At 35.8% G+C, this 19,798-nt stretch overlaps 2 protein-coding genes across 2 annotated transcripts in view; both read right to left on the minus strand.

Moving 5' to 3' along the window:
• Positions 1-9,148, minus strand: part of LOC122815787 (vomeronasal type-2 receptor 26-like) — a 146,620-nt gene extending 137,472 nt beyond the window's left edge. The window contains exons 1-2 of the mRNA XM_044088570.1: positions 9,065-9,148; positions 4,962-5,091 (exon numbers count right to left, since the gene is read on the minus strand). Of these exons, the coding sequence (XP_043944505.1) occupies positions 4,962-5,091; positions 9,065-9,148 (214 nt within the window). The remainder of the gene's footprint in view (positions 1-4,961; positions 5,092-9,064) is intronic.
• Positions 9,149-11,676: 2,528 nt separating this feature from the next.
• The window catches only part of LOC122815794 (vomeronasal type-2 receptor 1-like), a 66,795-nt gene continuing 58,673 nt past the window's right edge, over positions 11,677-19,798 (minus strand). Inside the window, exon 4 of the mRNA XM_044088584.1 lies at positions 11,677-11,811. Within this exon, the coding sequence (XP_043944519.1) occupies positions 11,677-11,811 (135 nt within the window). The remainder of the gene's footprint in view (positions 11,812-19,798) is intronic.

Consider the following 19,798-nt stretch of genomic DNA (forward strand, 5'->3'; position numbering starts at 1 on the left):
TAGCTATGATTACCATATCAACAACACCATAAAAGCAGTTAATAAAAAAATTGGCTCACTATACAGAATCAAACCCTACCTTACACCAGAAGCACGGACCACCTTAGCACAAACACATCTCATCTCGACCCTATTGTATGCCTCCTCTATTTACACTAACCTCTCCAAAAGCAACCTGAAGAAACTTACTACATCCTACCACAATATAGCTTGCTTTGCCACAGCATCCCAGTATAGAACACACCACTGTCTAAACTTAAACCACTTACACTGGTTGGAACTTCCCAACAAGATTATATATCAACAACTCCTAATAACACATAACATATTATATCAACCATCTAAAACACCTGCTCTCAGTAATCTTCTGAGTCCTTATAATAACTTGAAACAACTACGTTCTGCTGAAAAGCTTCAAGTCAACACAACTCGAATTACCAATTCTGCAGGTAACTGCCTTTTTCCCAACGCAGTAGGCAAAATATGGAATAACCTCCCCTCACACATTACCTCTATAGGCTCCTTTGATCTTTTTAAAAAACAACTGCTTGCACATCTTAAAAACTTCTGGCTATGCTCTTGTACCAATCCTGACTGAAAAACCTTATACCTTCTACTATCATACTTCCCTACTTCTCAACTGCAATCCTTCTCTGTGTTCTCAAACAACCTAATGACTTTACAGTTTCTACTGTTCTCACAAAAAAAAAAAAAAAAAAATTATATATTGTATATACACTAATATGTATGAAATGACCTGAATGGAGTGTAGTTTTTGATATAATTAATGTCTTTCGCAATACGTAGATAGTATTATATGTGTTCTATTTTTCTTGATCTTGACTAATAACTATCCATGGTAACTCAATGTCTGTTAAAGGAACTCATAGTAAATCTTCAATTTGTATAACCTTTGTTTTAAATCTGTGGAGCTTTTCTCCCTGGGCCTCCACTGAAAATGGAATTTATCCAGCTGGACCAGCCCGGTCAACAAATGTAAAATAAAATAAATAAATAAAGTTATCCCTTTCCTACTAGATAGTTACTCTCTGCAGGTGGGGGGTGGTCTCAAACGAAGAAACTGGTGATGCCAATCACTTTATATTACAAGAAGAGCATGGAAATGTGAAGAAGTGACACGTTCTTAACTCCACCTGATTCCACATGCTCATTTTGTTTTCATCTGGGCAAAGACCTTTGGGATTCAAAAATTCCATGGCTTCATTCATGTTGTTGCAATTCCTAACTCATTCAGGAAATGACAGTTTAATTCAGGTTTGGTAGAGTGTATGTTTTATTTTAATTAGCATTTGGCATTATGGGTCATTGAGTCATTTGCATTTCAGTTACTGGCCTGGAATAATATTTCTCAAATCTGATGTTTTAATCAAAGCATCCTAAGTCTAATGATGACCATAAAGCCATAGAAGCTCCCTCCTGTTCCTTGAAAGACGGAAATCTGATGATAAATGGATGGAGTTTGCTCCTTCTACGGATTTAGGGGCTAGTGAATTAGATGTGTGCTATATACATTACTTGGCAGGATGATGCAGCTTTACCTCTTTGGGAATTTATGCATCTATGAAAACTATCAGGTTTTTAATGTTCATGGCACCACCCTTTTGCAGGCTGAAGAATCATACATTTCTCCCATGGTTACAGTTTTTCTGGTCACAGGGTCCCTGTGAAATACAACAAAATTTTAATCTGAACTCCTATTCCTGTAAATGGAGGCCAATATCACAAATCAATGAATCCATGTGATGGAATTTCATTTGGTTATCAGAGAAGATTTTTTTTTTAATTCATAAAGTAAAATTTGGATGCTTTATTAAAAATGTGTCATAAAAGCAAAAGTATATTCATGTTCTTTACCACTGAAGATAAATTGAGTAATTCTTTCTCTCCAGTGTGCTGGCATAGCACAGGAGTTTGCTTAGACTCAGTTACTTGCAATGTGGTTTGGGAGGGTCTTTGGATAGTTTCACATTACATTATATTTACTCGAATGCAGAAGGAGACAATCATCCTGTGTAGTATACCTTTATAAATGCCTTAACATTCTACCCACCTTCCCTACCTTACCCCTTTTGTCAACATATCCAGTGCCTTCCTAAATGATTGTCTCCACCACCTATTCAGGTAGTTCATTCTACGGGTCTACATCCCATTCTGTTAAAAACTCCTGGAGTTTAAGGGAGTACTTACTCTTTAAAATTCTGCTGCCTGTGCCTCCTCCTTACAGCTCTGTCATTCTTGTTTAACATGACAACTTCATATCCCCCTGATGTGAACTTGTGTAGCAATATCATCTCCACCATCTCTTCTGATGTCTAGTGAAACAGATGTAGATTTTGTACCCGGTTTTATAGTACTTCCCCTCATTGCAGGTACTTCTCTGTTGGTGCTGCTCAGGATTCCTTCCAACAGCTTGATGTCCTTTTCTATATATGGCTTCCTGAACTACATGACGTATTCAGTATGTTGCCTGAGCAAACCCCTGCAGAGTTGACACATTACTTCTTTTATGCTTAAGCCTCACTTCCTTGGCTTCCAGTGGTCTAGTTCAGGTACACAAAATATCCCCAGAACACTGTCTTGTTCTATATCCATCAGTTTTACTCATCTAAAGAGATGGCAGTCAATCAGTACTTCACATTTGTTTGTAATAAGGTTAATGTGTCAGATTTCCTCTCACCTTTTTAGTCCTCCCAAATCAATTGCTAGACTCTTCCCCCATTCATCGACTACTATACTTTGGTTTGTGTAATCTGCATTTTTCCCCTCAGATATACATCAGACTGAGGAATACAGGACTCAGGGCAGAGCTCTGCGACATACAACTAGAAGTGTCCTTATTTACTAACACGGTCACTCTCATCACATCTCCATACTGCTCAACTGTCCAGATTTTCACAGAAAGTTCAGATTTGTGGCTCATATTTTTGGTCTGTTCCTCATAAAAGTTATGGTTTTCTGGCAAATCACTGGGATAATATGAGGATTGAAGTTACTAAATAATAACGTGCATTTAAGTTTCAAGCTTCAAATCTTACAGAAGATATATGTTCAAACAAACCCTGTTACTCTAGTAACTTCCTAAATTTATAAGAACAATATTTAAAATATGTCCCTATTTTTGGGACTTTGTATCCCCACTGTGTCAGGCTTTGTCCTTGCACCAAGATGTTGAGGTATGATCCCTCCATGGTCTACCATTCAGCAATGAAGCTGTCCAGTTACTGTGTCTTCTCCTGCGTAGGTGTACATGTATATAACCTGCTATGTAGAATCACCACTCTCACTCATTCATTTCTTCCCAATATCCTCTCTGTCTAAATACATAGTTATCTTTTCCTGTTGGATAGTTTTTATCTTCCTCTCTCCCCACCTCATTTTTAATTACTTTAATCTTCATTATTTAAATATTTATTCTCCATTTAATGACTACTCTCTATATTACATTCTCACATTATACATTCATAATGCCTATGCATGCTCTGTCTCTTTGTCCATAATTATTTTGTCATTTTACACATATATGGGATGTGAGATAGGAAATTCACCCCAGGGATCACGTCAGTCGCTCTGCTAGACAGGGGACCAGGGAAGTAAATATTCTGGGAAGAAATAGCCAGGGAATTGTTAAGACTAGGCTTGTATAGGCCCCAGGGCCGATATCCTAGTACCAACCTATAAACCTATCTCTCTCTCTCTCTCTCTCTCTCTCTCTCTTTTATTAATCAAGCATATTTTGGTTAAGTGCTATTTTTATTCAGTAAATCTGTTTGACTTGTCTGTTTGCATTACTCAGTTAAACATACCAAGACTGTGTGTGTGCGCACGTGCGAGTGTGTGTGTGTGTGTGTGTGTGTGTGTGTGTGTGTGTGTGTGTGTGTGTGTGTGTGTGTGTGTGTGTGTGTGTATGTGTGTGTGCGTGTATATATATATATATATATATATATATATATATATATATATATATTAACATGTCTTAAAATGCATATATATATATATATATATATATATATATATATATATATATATATACATATATATATATATATATATATATATATATATATATATATATATATATATACCTTATATTGTTTTCTTTTTATAATATTACAGCTAACTTTGCATATTTGTATACCATCTCTGGTGACATAGAGGGATATAGATTTAACTACTGCCCATGTGACCCAAGTTTAGTTAGTAGCGTGAGTGCTTGATGAAACTGACAATGGGTATGGGTAAACCCATACTGGAATCTAGGGGTTACAGTTTATTACAAATTGCCATGTATTCCAGGAAGAAGGGTCACAATAGAAAAAAAGTGGTGTTTAAAAAGGCTTTTGGCTAATCTACCCAACTCGTGGTGCGCTTTCATCATAAAGCCACGATGTGAACACCTGCATGAGAAAAATGTTGTAGGTCTTTGCTATGGAAAAAATCTGTCATCCCTCTATCCAGAGATAATGTTAGAATCCATCATAAATACCCAAATAGATGGAATCCCTGTGATGGGCACATTCAATCCGTGTGGTTGTGTGAATGATGCTCTTTTAGATGGCTCTTATCCTTATGATTCCGGGAACCCCTCACAACAAGGAAACCAATGGATTCAAGTCCAGGAGAAGACCTGATAGTTAGCAGACACATGAGCAAAAAACATAGGAGAATTTTGCATATGCTGTACTCATATGCATTTTTTTAGTTCAATCTGCTTATTCACTGCTTCTAATAATTACATAAACATTTGTTCTAGCATTGTTCTATTATTACATGGTTTGGAATTTTTAACTGCTTTATGATGACTGCTGAAGGTACAAATACCTTTGAGATTACCCTAAATGTGTTTGATGTGTGATAACAACTGCACTCTTTGTTAAAAAAATTGATTTGTAATAATCACCCTTAAAATATTGTATATAAAATGAAGTTAGTCATATAAGTACACATACCAGATGTATTAGAAATGTCTCCATCTGAACAAGGAATGCAGTCAAAGCAACACAGTGGCTGTCCTTGTCGTACAACTTTTCTATACCCAGGATGGCAAGTTTCACTGCACACAGACTTTGGAACCTGGAATAACATACATGAAAAAAAAAAACAATTATTGGTGTGCTATAAATTATAAAATCCTTCTTATAGTGAACAGGAATGCATGTTTTGAATAAAAACATAAGTTAACAACACAAAATTCATTTTAGATGGGTGCTGGTTTGTTCAAGCTAAGTATGAGGTTATGGTACTGATGATGAGTATAGCAGGATTTTTAAGCATTTTTTGAGAGCAGGATTCCTGGGAGATTTCTAAAGTCAAGACAGCAATCATTTCTTCAGTGTAAGGCTGTCCTTTCTTTATAGATAGAAGGTATCATTCTACTTGCAGTCTCCTTCACCCCATGACACAGAGGAATAAAACCTCTATAGGGCCCCATATAACTCACATGTGACTAGGGGCACAGGCACTGCAGTAACTGGGTTGGGGAAGATGGGAGTGAGAGGCAGCCTTTGTTCACTGTAATAGCACCATTAAGAGCCCGGTGAGATCCATGCTGAAAGTGGTAGAATTCTGGGGATGGTCATGTGCAAAAGTGCACAGGCAGCCCCCCACCAAATGCAGGCATTATACAACTTGTAAGGCCACTGTGGAGTAATGGGGGTAAGGCCATGTTCCCTGTCAGAACCATGACTCTGTACCGGTGTCCTTGTTCTTCTCACTGGCCCTGGACATGGGTCAGGTTGATCATGGTGGGATCTAAGACAGGTCTAGAAGACCCAATGAATGAGAATGGGAGTTGGTGAGAACTGAAGGTTAGCTGTGGCATGAAAAAAATAAATCAAAAAATAATATTTTAGGCATTTCCTGTTAGCTGTAAAGGTCTGATAAAATGTCCTTGATGATTAAATACAAGAACAATTCAAAACACCTTGTATCAAGAAAAAACTCTCTTAGATACTCTAATAATACGTGAAATAATGCTGTTAAAATGTGTTTATAATGTAAATGTAAAAGTTTTGTCATTATTACTTTAAGTATTTGAGATGAGTATTATTGATTTATGCCATAGTCAATAACACAATTCTTACTCTGTTTTAGCCATAGTTGAATACAAGATGCTAAAGTGTTAGTAACCTGTAACCACAACTCCTCCACTCAAAAGTATAAGCAAACAAACCAACACCGCCAACTCCACTATGAAGGGTATATCCTGTACCAAACAACGCTGTAGCCAGTAGGTCCAAAAGGCAGAATAGTATCCAAAGGTACAAATAAATAATCACTTAGTCAACGAGCAAATCGAAGAACCAAAATTTATTTCCAAGTAGGACAAACAGCAACCTGGGATTAAGCGCGCTTTCTTCTGTTACCAGACTTCATCAGAATCCAAATAGTTAGCTGTCACCTGCCCTTAAATACTAACGTATACAACAAATTATTCAATTAATCAATCAATGTCTTATATAAAATAAATTAATACATTGCCAAAATATCCTAAAACCTATTACAAATATTCCGATAGGACTTATTATTATTAAATAGATCCTTGTAATTAATTAAAACATTTTAATACTGAAAATAGTAAAAACATTCAGACATGTAAAACTTTTTAAAACTCTAAGGCATTTAATGTTATACAAAACTAAAGATATGTGCAAATATGTTTGGACAAGTTGTATGGCCACACAATACTACCAATGCTAAAATCTGATGTATACATATGTATAAATAAGCTCATATATATATATATATATATATATATAAATAAAATAAATAACTTGGAATGTCAAATTAATATCAATTCCATTCTTATATTATATTATTTTTTATTATTTTTTATTATATATTGTTTTATGTTAGTTTTGGGTTATTGGCCAATAATTTCAGGGCTGGTTTAATTGAAAGGTGGTCATTCAACATACAAGAGATATTAATAAATGTAACGAGAATAATGCTTTGTATAGGCATTGTCTATTGTGTGCCAATACCAATATTAAGTTTTGAGTTTTGGAGGAGGTCAAGAAAAGTGACAGGGGTGGTGACTGGGAATCCCATCTAGAATTTAAACAGTTAATATGGCAACTTAGATTGGATGCATGTGGTCAAGGTGGGTTGAATGACCACCTTTCAATTAAACCAGCCCTGAAATTATTGGCCAATAACCCAAAACTAACATAAAACAATATATAATAAAAAATAATAAAAAATAATATAATATAATAATGGAATTGATATTAATTTGACATTCCAAGTTATTTATTTTATTTATATATATATATGAGCTTATTTATACATATATATACATCAGATTTTAGCATTGGTAGTATTGTGTGGCCATACAACTTGTCCGAACATATTTGCACATATCTTTAGTTTTGTATAACATTAAATGCCTTAGAGTTTTAAAAAGTTTTACATGTCTGAATGTTTTTACTATTTTCAGTATTAAAATGTTTTAATTAATTACAAGGATCTATTTAATAATAATAAGTCCTATAGCAATATTTGTAATAGTTTTTAGGATATTTTGGCAATGTATTAATTTATTTTATATAAGACATTGATTGATTAATTGAATAATTTGTTGTATACGTTAGTATTTAAGGGCAGGTGACAGCTAACTATTTGGATTCTGATGAAGTCTGGTAACAGAAGAAAGCGCGCTTAATCCCAGGTTGCTGTTTGTCCTACTTGGAAATAAATTTTGGTTCTTCGATTTGCTCGTTGACTAAGTGATTATTTATTTGTACCTTTGGATACTATTCTGCCTTTTGGACCTACTGGCTACAGCGTTGTTTGGTACAGGATATACCCTTCATAGTGGAGTTGGCGGTGTTGGTTTGTTTGCTTATACTTTAAAGTGTTAGTATTGTTTACAGCTTGGTACCATGTTGTCCTGAATGAATGTTTTATTTCATAGTACAGTAGCAAGTAGGTTTGCAGCTCTAATATGGTAATCATAAATGGGTCAGTTTAACAAGTGAAACCACAAAAAAGTCTTAATAGATCAAATAACTACACAAGTAAAAGCCGCATGAGTCTACTGACACTCAGAGTCTAATATTTTACTGATAGAAGATATTTGACCTCACCAGACTTACTGTTTTTTTTTTCAAAGTCAGACGAGAAAAATTGCATTTCTTTAGTCATGACAAAGTTTACCTACTGTAGACATTTAACTTCTATAAATCTTATGTATGGACAAGCTGGAGATGGGGATTTGATCAATTTTCTTGTAGCAACAAAATTAAAATAATAATAAAAATAGATTAGATCTAAGTAAGTACTCATTTATATTCACTGGGCAGAGAGGATGAGTCTATACACTTGTCCTTTTCATTCAAAGGGACAGTGTTACATATGACACTGTAATCCACAAACTAAATGAGCTTTTGTGCCAAAAACAAATATAATACATGGAAGGGTGGGTTTCCACAGATGTGAGCAAGACATGGGTTGAAAAGTGTGGATCCATTTATGAAATTATTAAATGAACTGGCTGAAAAAATGTGGGCTTAGTAGTACTAAAGATCTTCAAATGTGTGACATAATCATGATTGGAGTATCTCAGAAAAGTCTCAGAAGTTGCAGCTTGAAGATAAACATTAGAAAAAAACATACAGAATGCTCAAGAAACCAATTAGGTTAAAAAAAAGGATACGTTTTCAAAAATTGCAAATAATTTGAGTGAAGTGAAATGTAAAGTTTACAGCAAGTTTCTTAAGGTATGATTCCGAACAGAGAGCAAATGAATGATCAGATGACTGTAAGTTTGACAAATGGACAAAGTGTAAGAGTTTCCATAATGAGTTTGAACAGTGTGTTGCATATGGCAGAAAGTGTAGATGTAAAGGGCTAGGCCATTTTGCTATCTTTTGTAAAATTATATTAATTAAAGAGGTTGACAACAAAAATTAATACCTCTGTGGGACCAGGCAACATACAGGGCTGCATTCTCATCTGTGCCAAGTGTGCATTATTAGACCCTATACTTAAATTTTTCACCCTCAGCCTACAGACTGATGCCTGGAGAACAATGATTGTGACTCACCTGAACAAGGGTGGCCCCTCTACAGACCCACATAATTATAAGTCCATTAGTTTCACCAGCCTTATCTGTAAATCCACTGAACATCCCATAGTGGATCTCATTTATGCAGACATAGATAACTTAGCTTATCTAGACCCCAATCAGTTTGGATCTACATCATATGAGCGAATAGGAAAAATCATGAACGCTCATAATCTCAAAAGTACTGGACCTCGAAGTGCTTTTTCTGAGATCACAGTACAGTGAAGAATGGAATATTTGCCCTTTCCTCACTATAGTGTGATCTTGGAATTGGAATATATATTTAGCGGGGGGGGGAGCGCAGCCCCCCACAATATCAAGTTTGAGGTGCGGTACTTTCGAGATTGTGAGCGTTCGCAGTTTTTCCTATTCGCTCATATGATATAGACCCGTCAGTTTGGTTTTATGAAGGGCAGGTCCTGTCCCAAACCTAATATGCTTCTTTGAAATGGTTTTAGAGTTTGCAGTTAATGACATTTTGTGCTTGTCTCAATCTAACTAAGTCTTTTGACACTATATTCCATGCTGGTATTGTTGAAAAATTTGATAAATTTAATGTAAACCTCTACATTATTCATTTGGATTATGAACTGGATAATTAATATGGATTACAAACTAGATATTCATAGTTCCAAAGTTGTAAAATGGTACTCTGTCTGAATGTAGAATTGGAACTAGTGAGGTTTATCAATTTGTGTTTGGCATTTATTTTGTGATCATTCAAGCCAATAACCCAGAAGTATGGCTGAGCAAATTTTTAAATGACTGCAAGCTGGATAGGGTTGTGTGCTCATCTGCTCAAACTAAATATCTCCATCAAGGTCTATGATATATACCTGTTTACCAAAAAAGGGCTCAAGCTAAATGCAAAAAATAAAGCATAGCAGCATTTGGCAAGACTGCTGCCCCACCACATATGTTATTAATGGCAATTGTATTCAGACATATGATCATAAAAGTCCTGAGTATCTATGTGGGAAACTTTCTTTTATTTGACTTTGCATTTTCACATTTTTACCATTATCAGAAACTCCTTCTGTGCGGTCCAGTTAATTTCCAAGGAAAAATTTACAAGGTGCAAAGAATTCTTCCTATCAATGAACCATTTATTTATCAGATCTATCTTCAAATATAATTCTCCCTTTGGCGTATACAAATTCAAGCATTTTACTCAACTGTAAAGCCCCCAAAAGAAATCGAAGGCCATAAATTCTTCAACAATGTGGAAAGATTAGCCCAACAACTCTAATACTCAGTCTCCAACAAACGGCTCTGAGGAGACCTGCATCTCACTTCTTTCACAATACCAATGGCTCTAGAAACACCCATACTAGGAGGCTAAATGTGCACCAGTAAATAAACAATACTCGTGGTAGGGCTAGGCTCCTAACTCAATGTATTCTCATCTTTAAAACTAGTTTTGTTGAACTGATGTTTAAATACAAACTTACACCAGGGTTATCATGCACAGCCCTGCTCGGTTAAGGATGACCAAACTACTAAATTCTCCTAAAGGGTGGCAAGAACTTCTAAGTATGTCCACTTCAGTGTATATATGTATAGGCATCTTATGTTCTCCATGAATGCCTACCAAGTATTGCTTCTTTGTTCTTATATTCCTATGAAAAATAATGTGCAAAAGATATTTTTCATAGATTTCCACATAAAATGGCAAATTTACTTGATAGTCTGGACAGTGTTTTGCTGCTATAGAATGCATTCTAGTGTTTGAGTCAGAAAAAAAAGTATGCATAACACAAATTTAGAAGAAGAATTACAAGGCATTAAAAACTCCATTTTAAAATTTAACAAAGAAAAGTGCTGTTTTGGTAAAACAGAGCTCCACTATATTGATCACCATATGAACACTACTGGAATTAGACTAGATGTAAAGACAGGAATAACAGACTTGCTAAATCTAATGTTTGTAACTGAGCTAAGAAGGCATGATTGGGCAGTTCCATACTTGGTCCATCCACAATTCTTCATCCTTTAACAAACTAGTTAAAGAAAAATATACCTTCATCATGGGGTTCTGCTCAAGCCCAGACAGTTGACAAAGGCAATTAAATGCCCACTAAAGCTCTAGTATTAGCCTACTTTATCAGCAAATATATGCTAGTGAATGCTAATACCAGTAGCTATGGACCAAGTCTTGCATTACTCCAAACAGATGAGCATGTAAGACTCCTAGTTGTTGGTTGATCCAGAATGCTGACTGATGTAGAACACCATGACAGGTGATGCAAAAAGCACAGCAGCCAGTTAGAAGCAGCAATGCATGGATTTAAACTATGTTGTGTTGGAGAGGCTGTTCACTACAGCACAGGTGCCACAAGAGCATGCAGCCTCGATAGACCAGTGACCAGCAGTATATTAACATGGATATGAATACTGCAGAGGTAGTGGATGGGAATGACAGTATGTGCACTGGCAGAAAAATCAGTGGTTACACCTATGAAAAGTTGCAATGAAATAAATGCTGCTAGTAAGCCCTAATAATTAGCTACTGCCCCAAGCTTTTCTCCACTATACAGGAATTCCTTCTCATCAGTAACACTGCATATTATCTTTTCCCATCATTTCAACAATTAAAACCCATCCCCGTTCACATCTCCATCAATGCTAAAGGCACCCTCAAAGGCATGTAAGCCCTTCATGACAATCTTACCAATATGAGCTTGTCCATCAGTCTTAGATCCCTCAGAAACCATCACATTTACCAACTAGGAACAACAAATACAGACAATCCAAAAACTGAAGGTACTGAAGACACCAGTGATGCAGCGAAAAATTAAAACATTTATTAGTAATAAGCCAACAAGATGAAGTGCTTTCATCAGTCTAAAACCAAGACTTCATCAGAATCAAAAAATTCAACAAACTCTACAATAATTAAATAATAAAAAAAATCACATGACCACCAATTCGATTAACAACAGAAGCAAAATATTTTTAACCTTACGTTATTAAATACAAAAGAAGGTAGTTCTTAGAACATAAGGTGCAGGGTTTACACTTTGTATGATTTAAAATTAGTACACTACTGATTGAAATACATTCATTAAGGGCAGGGGCCACACAAGCTTTCAACCTTAGTTGCAACATCATTTCTCTGTATTCGATAAGATCTTCCCAATTCCCTCCTCTCATATTCTGGGGTACAAAATCCAATCCAAAAAATAAAAAGGAATGATCAGGGTGTGTTTCAACATGCTTATATAAAGAGTTTTTAACATTCTTAGTCCTTATATATAGATTGTGCTTGTAAATACGCTCTTTAAGTTTCCGTTTGTTTTTCCCACATAAAAACACAAACATTGAACACACTTTGCCACGTATACTAAACCCATTGAATTACAAGTGCAGGGGAATGAAGTAACCAACTTGTGGGTCCCTACCAGTAGTGTGTTTTCCTTAAAAATAAATTAGCATTGGTTGCAGAGTCCACAATTGTAGGTTCCCCACCTCTTGGCTGAATTTGAAGCCAGTTTTTCATTGCCTTCCGACAGTCTTTTTCAAGTTCTTCCCTGTCCTATATACTATACATGATCTATCACCAAACTTCTCAAAATCTTTCCCATAACAAGAAAATATTTTCCACTTCTTACATAGTATGTTGCCAGTTGCATCACTGTCCACAGTGTAAGTTGTGACAAATGCCTTACATAATTTTTAGTATTGTTACCTGTAGCATATCTGTCATTAACATCCTCCATAATCTGAGTAGTGGAACCCCTAAAAAGAGGTAGGATGGTGCCTTCTAACCTTTTAGTATTAACCTCACTACGAATACTAACAATCAATTGCAACGGATACCCTCTTGCCTAGAACATGTCAAGAAGTTTGTTACATTCTCACTCAAACATATTGTCATCAGAAATCATTTTAGCTAGACAAATAAATTGTCCCTTTACCATCCCTTTCTTAACATGCCAAGGGTGGCAACTTGAGTAATGCAATAGGGAATTTGAATAGTGGGGTTTCCTATAAATGTTAGTAGTAAGCCTCTCCTTAAAATGATCTTTGGTTATTAGCACATCTAGGTAGCTAATACTTTCAGTGCTGTAGGAATAAGTACATTTCAAAAATGAGGTAGTGGAATTCAAATAATTTATCAAGTCAGTTGCTTCTTCATTCATTTCCCCTGCTAAAAAAATATCATCCAAAATCTAGCATATATTTTTAATGCCTGTATTTTTGGGTTACTCAGTATGTACTGTTTATCCTACTGCACCAGGATTATATTAGCATACAGGGGGGGACAAGTCACCCCCATTGCTACACTACTTTTTTGCTTAAAATACTGTCCTTCAATATAAACAAAGTTGTAGACTAAAACTTCAATTTATCAAAAGAACATGTTCTTAAATCCACTAGAAATTCCCTAAACCATTCAAGACCTTATTGGTGGGGAATAACATTAAATAAACTAACAACATTCACTGTTACAAAACATAACGCTTTTGCATAGTTATAGACAGATGAAAGCACTCAGTCTTGTTGGTTTACTGCTAATACATTTTTTTAATTTCTCGCTGGCTCGCTGTTATCTTCAGTACCTTCAATTTTTGGATTGTCTATATTTATTATTCCTGGTTTGTGTTTTACATTTACCAACTGCTTGCATCAGTTACAAACCAAACACCTCCAATTAATTACTACTAACTTTGCAAAGGCAAACACAATCAGTGAATTTCAACATAGCTCCTCCTTTTCAAACTAAGAGACAAAACCAAAAAATCCTGGAAAAGGGACCTCTTTACTGTGCAATGGAAAAAGACTCAACCTATTAAAGAACCATGCAAAAAAAAAAAAAAATGCCAGAAGACACAGAGTCCAACTCCTAGCCTTCTCCCCTAAATCTGCCCTAAATCAAAACATTTTTGTAAACTTGTAAATCAAATCACAGGCCATTCCCCAGTACTTCATCCACTGAAACCAATAATAATGCCATCCTTCATTGGCTCCCTCACAGCCGACTTCCTCAAACAATTCTTTAATCTCCCATCCATTTCTATCTCCCCCCTTCAACATCTTCCTCTTCTCCTGAACTTCTGTAATACACCTTTATTCTATTTCAAAGCCATCTGATAGAGAGATATCTAAAGCCATCTGATAGAGAGATATCCAAACTCTACTTAATAACAACCCCAGTGATGACCTAACAGATGCAGATGGCATTCACCCGGGATTACAGCCTTATGCAAAGATTTTCTATTACATCCACTCAAAATCTTATAAAACATCTGCCTCATTCACAACATTAAGCCATCCCTCAAGAAACTGAATAGTAAAACTTCCTCCACTGTTGACTTCTGTCCCATCTCAGTCCTAAGCACTCTCAGAAAAATATTTGAGAAACTAATCTACTTCAAGCTATGCAGATATTTACAAACTAACAAAATCTGCTTACCTAAACATCCTGGCTTCTAGTACTGTCACTGCACCCAAACAGCTCTATTTACACTCAAAATAGCATCTCTCTAAACACTGATATGGGGAACTCTTCTCAGTCATTCTTCATAGAGCTCAAAGAAGCATTTATTCATGTTGGCTGGCATTAGCCAACAAACAGTACCGGGGTTTATAAGAGCCTCCTATCCAGTAAACAATGAGGTGCAAAAGACAGTGGTGCGACCAGTACTACTGTATGGTACAGAAACCTAGGCAGTAAAGGCAGAGCCGATAATTAAGCTAGAGGTGATGGAAATTAGAACATAACAGCAGAAGCCAAAATAGCTTCAATTGCAGAAAATATCAAAGAGAACAGATTATGGTGGTTCAGACACATGCAGAAATGCAGAAGATAATCTAGTGAAGAAGATTTATGACATACAGGAAAAAGGTCAGAGGAAACGAGGACATCCAGCTAAGAGGTGGATGGATTGTGTGAGTGACGATCTGTGATAGTCAGGCATGAGTTTCAAAGAAGGCAGGCGTGTGGCATTGAACTGAGAGAGAGAGAGAGAGAGAGAGAGATGGCAACAATTAACACAAGACCCTAACCTCATGTAGAAAATGGGAAAAAGGGGGTTGATTATGATGATGATGATGATATCCAGTAAACAATGCACAGTTAAGTGTGTCTTCCTTCTCGGAATCTGCCCCTCTGCATACCCTGATACCTCAAGGATCAGTCTATTTACCTCTTCTCTTCTCTTTATTCATTAGCTCACTCCCAGCTGACCTTCTTCACATATTTAGCATCCTTTATGCTGATGATAATGTGATTCATAGCTATCACTAGTCTTATTTACTAATCAAAAAACAACTACCTGGAGGACCTATACCAACTACCCCAGTAGCTAACTCAATGGAAACTTCTCAACTACTAAAAAATAAAATAAAATGCTCTTTGAGAACAAACAAACACTCAAACTTTCACACGAATTTGGGAAAATAACTTTCAACAATGTTAGTCTCATCCCAGCCAACACCTATGTCTGTTACTTATCTATATACCTAGATCATTACATTAACTTCCATCATCATATACAGTTCACAAAATCAAAAATCAATACACAACTCTTCTAGGCCACCAAGATTTCCTATGGGTCTTCCTCTCTCATCTTCAGTATTGTCTCTCATGAACAGCATCTCCTTCACAGAAAAGCCTTTTCTCCTTTTGCAAATTAATGGAAACACATATAAGGGTTGATTGCAATGTCATTAAAGAAACAACACAAGTGCCATACCTTTGACATAACTTAATGGCTTCTCATCAGCCACAGAATGAAACTTACTAGGATCTCTACTTTTCAAACTAATTCATTTTCAGTTTCTTTTTCATTGCTAGATGACATTTCCCTCACGCCATAACCTCACTCCTTGAACCATAAACAAAACTGCACTGTGCAGACCTCAGTTTTTCTGCCCATGGCTCTTATATTAGGGAACCGCTCTTCATCTCCCTTAAAGAAAACTCCCCCTTTGCAATATTAAGAAAGGAGCTTTAATACTTCCTCTTCAAAGATACTGTCAGCTGTTTCTGATCCTGCTACAAACAGATTTATTTACCTGACCTGACCCACTTTATCTTATAATAACGAATACCATACACAGAAATCAGTTATATTGCCCTTCATATATTGTCACACTTCTCACCACTTTTTCTTAATACATTATACTTTGTGTATTATTACTTCATAACATAGTATTACCTTCAATAGATACTATTATGTGTATTATTACCTCATAGCTGAATGTTATATAGATGTTTTAGTCTATGTTATATTTATGCATATCAAACTGAATATCTTCAATGTGATGTTAATTATTTTGTTTTTAATGCTTTATGGTCCCAGACTAACCATGTAAATAGTCCAGTGAGCATAAATAAATGAGTAGTACCAGTGCAAACCTGGGCACTGCAGCAGGTATGTGAGTCTTTATAATGGATATTGCGTGTACATACTCCACTCCCTGGTCAAGCATGCCTTTTTTCCTTCAGTACATGAGCCAGTTAGCTTTAATTTCATCAGAAATAGAAAAAACATGAAAAAAGGAAAAACTGTCCATGAGCATCAGCACAAATCTATGGACATATAAAACTAGCTTCCTAAGTATAAGCCATAATCACTTTTCCACTGTCTTATATCACATACTTGGAGAGGCGTGGAACTGTCAGTAACTAACTTTTCATCAAAAAGAAAGAGAATTGAATTATTTTAATCATTTCAATTCTGCTTAAATATTTATATTGCACTTATAGTGACCTGAGAAGTGATACATCTTTGTACTTTTCTGCTCTCTTCCATCCATTTGCATTTTTTTAGTTTGTTCTGGGACATTAGTCCTGAAATGTAATTAGCAGTTATGGGAACACTGTGCTTCTGCATTATTTTGCACTTTGATTTCCACATCTAGAATTACTTGCAAAAGCTATCCATTTGAATTTTAAATCCTGCTGGTCCAAATTCTTGTAGTTAATTCACAGACATGGCAGAATCGTGCCCTATTTACTGACAGATTTGTGCTGTAGTCATTTAAAGCTGCATTTTATTCCATAAATAGAGTTACTGGTAATTTCTGAATAGTCTGGTGCCTTAAACTCTAGTAGAAGTTTAACAATAAGAGAACTGTCTCTACTCCAGTTTGTACTTAAGTTTTTTTTTATATTCTACTTTTGTTTTACCTGTTTTACCCATTCCTCACTAACACATTAAGGTAATATTTCTGAAAGAGCTCCAATATTTGGTTTATGTGATTGGAAACCACTCTTATCTAGTCTACTATTTCTAGCACAGAGCTACCCCAACCCAGTGTTTCTTATCCTAAATTTGGAGAGGTGTGGAACTGTAATTAACATATTTTTCATTAAAAAGGAAAGATAATTAAATTATTCTAATTATTTCAGTTATGATTAAAATTTAAGTTGCACTTACTGTTACTTACATGGTGATACTAACTTTATACTTTTCTGATATGTACAATCTGTTTGAATTTTTAGTTTGTTCTGGGACCTTAGCCTTGAATTTTAATTAGCAATTGTGGGAAAATTGAGTTCCTGCATTATTTTACACTTTTACTTCCACAAGTAGAATTACTTGTTAGAGATAGCCATTTGTATTATAAACTCTGCTAGGCCACATTCTTGCTAATTAATCCACAGTTGTGGCAGAACTGTGTACTTCTACTGCCAGATTTGTGGCATAGTCATTTATTACTGCATATTTTCCATAAACAGTATTACTAGCAAATTTCTTCATATTCTGGCTCCTTAACCTGTATAGAAGTTCAATAGTGAGAAAATTGTCTCTGCTACATTTATACTTTACTGTTTTTATATTTTGCTTATCTTGAATCTGCTTAAAATTACATTTGATGTCTAGTTGTTTAAGTGTTTTGTGGTAGCTTTATACTTGGGGATCTCATCTACTGTGTTTTTACATTAGTAGGTTTGGGTTTATTCATCTTGTGGAAGGAGATATTTGGGTCTATATTATATCATTGAATGCTTAAAAAAGTGAACGATGAATAATCAACCCCATGTAAGCGAAAGCTTACAATCTCGAAAGCTCAGAAAAGCGATTTTTTTCCAAGGAAAAAAAAATCGCTGTTCCAAAAAAAAAAAAAAAAAAAAAAAGAAAAAGAAAATTGAAACAATACATAAAGTGGGGGGCTTCGCCCCCACACCCCCCACTTAATATTTCTGAGATCATACTACAGTGCCGAAAACAGCAAAGTAACAGAAGTGGCCAAGCAAATTCTTTCCCTGGGAAAGAATTCACTTAAAAGCCACTTTGCTATTTTGCCTTTTTGTTGTTATAAGTTCGAACAAGACGCATTTGATAGAATGCATCTTTGGTCATCTAATAGAAACCTGGTATATGCTTGGTCTGTCTGAGTTGGGAAATACACAAAAGGAATCGTAGTGCAGTCATTTTAATGGACACAGGGCTTATAAATTAGCTTTCTCTTTTTTCTATGCTATACACTTTGCATATTTGCATGGGTTAGCAGTGCCCTGTACAGTAGCAAACAGCCAGAAAGCAAATTTTACCTGTAGAATTGTCCATAAAATGGTACCCTGTAAAGCAGAAATATAACACAAATACCTAATGTGCTGACAAGCTTAGAGCAGATAGTTGGATGTCACGTGTCAATACCTACAGATTTAGTGGAATTCCATATTGTGTAAACATTAAAGTACTGTTTAGCTTAATCTACCTAATAAAGCAACCTTATTAGTTTGTACCAACAAAGCACACTTAATAGCCTTCTAAATCTGATATACCATCACAGCTTGTATCACATATATAAAAGGACTGGACAGCATGGATACAAAATGTCCTGACTTCTATGAACATAGCTTGGTATATATGGGAATCTTGAAACAATGTAGCAAGACTATCATGTTTACTGACCACCTCTTAATCCTTAAAGTGAAGCAGCCACAGTATGTCAGAGGTATACTTACACAATGACACACAAAGCTAAACTTACACATACAAGTACACATCAATTGTTGAAACCACACTTACAACACCTACTTCACATTTCACACAAAACACACACACACATAGACGAAAGTATGCTGAGGCACTTAAAAGCAATCTTCCCAAACAGCAAATATTGCCTAGACCGCCTGTTGTCAAAGCAATGCCTCAGAAGCCCAAAGGCTCTCAAAAAAAAAAAAACAATACCTAACACCACACACATACTGTCACTCTCAGTGGAGCCCCAAACCCTAAGCCCCTAAGGCAAGCAAACACACTTCCCGGGAATCTTATCATATGGGACTCGATTGTTAGATATACTGATAGCCCTCTAACTATGCTGAACAAGTAGATTATAACTGTTAGTTGCTTATCTGGACCAGGATGTTCCAAATCACATACACACACACACACACACACACACACACACACACACACACACACTGAAGTCATTACCCCACAGGTACCAGTGTGATTCCATCATTGTCCATGTAGGTGTAAATAACCTGAGATGTACCTCCCTGGACTGTATGAAGAGAGACATTATGGAGCTTTCAGACTATGTCTCTTAGGCTAATATGAGCCTGGCACTGAGCAGCATATTTCCATAGCTGATGATGATGTCACAATATGACTAAAACATGATTGATTTCAACATCTATCTGTCTTTCTGGTGACATTCTAAGTGGATCCAACATTTGCCATCTTGGAAGGACATGGTTAACAGACCACATTGCTTTGCCAAGGAAGGTCTGCACATTTCCCTTCTGGG

Source organism: Protopterus annectens, chromosome 1.part1, assembly GCF_019279795.1.
Source record: "Protopterus annectens isolate FY-2018-M chromosome 1.part1, PAN1.0, whole genome shotgun sequence".
In the NCBI taxonomy this organism is placed as follows: Eukaryota; Metazoa; Chordata; order Ceratodontiformes; family Protopteridae; genus Protopterus; species Protopterus annectens.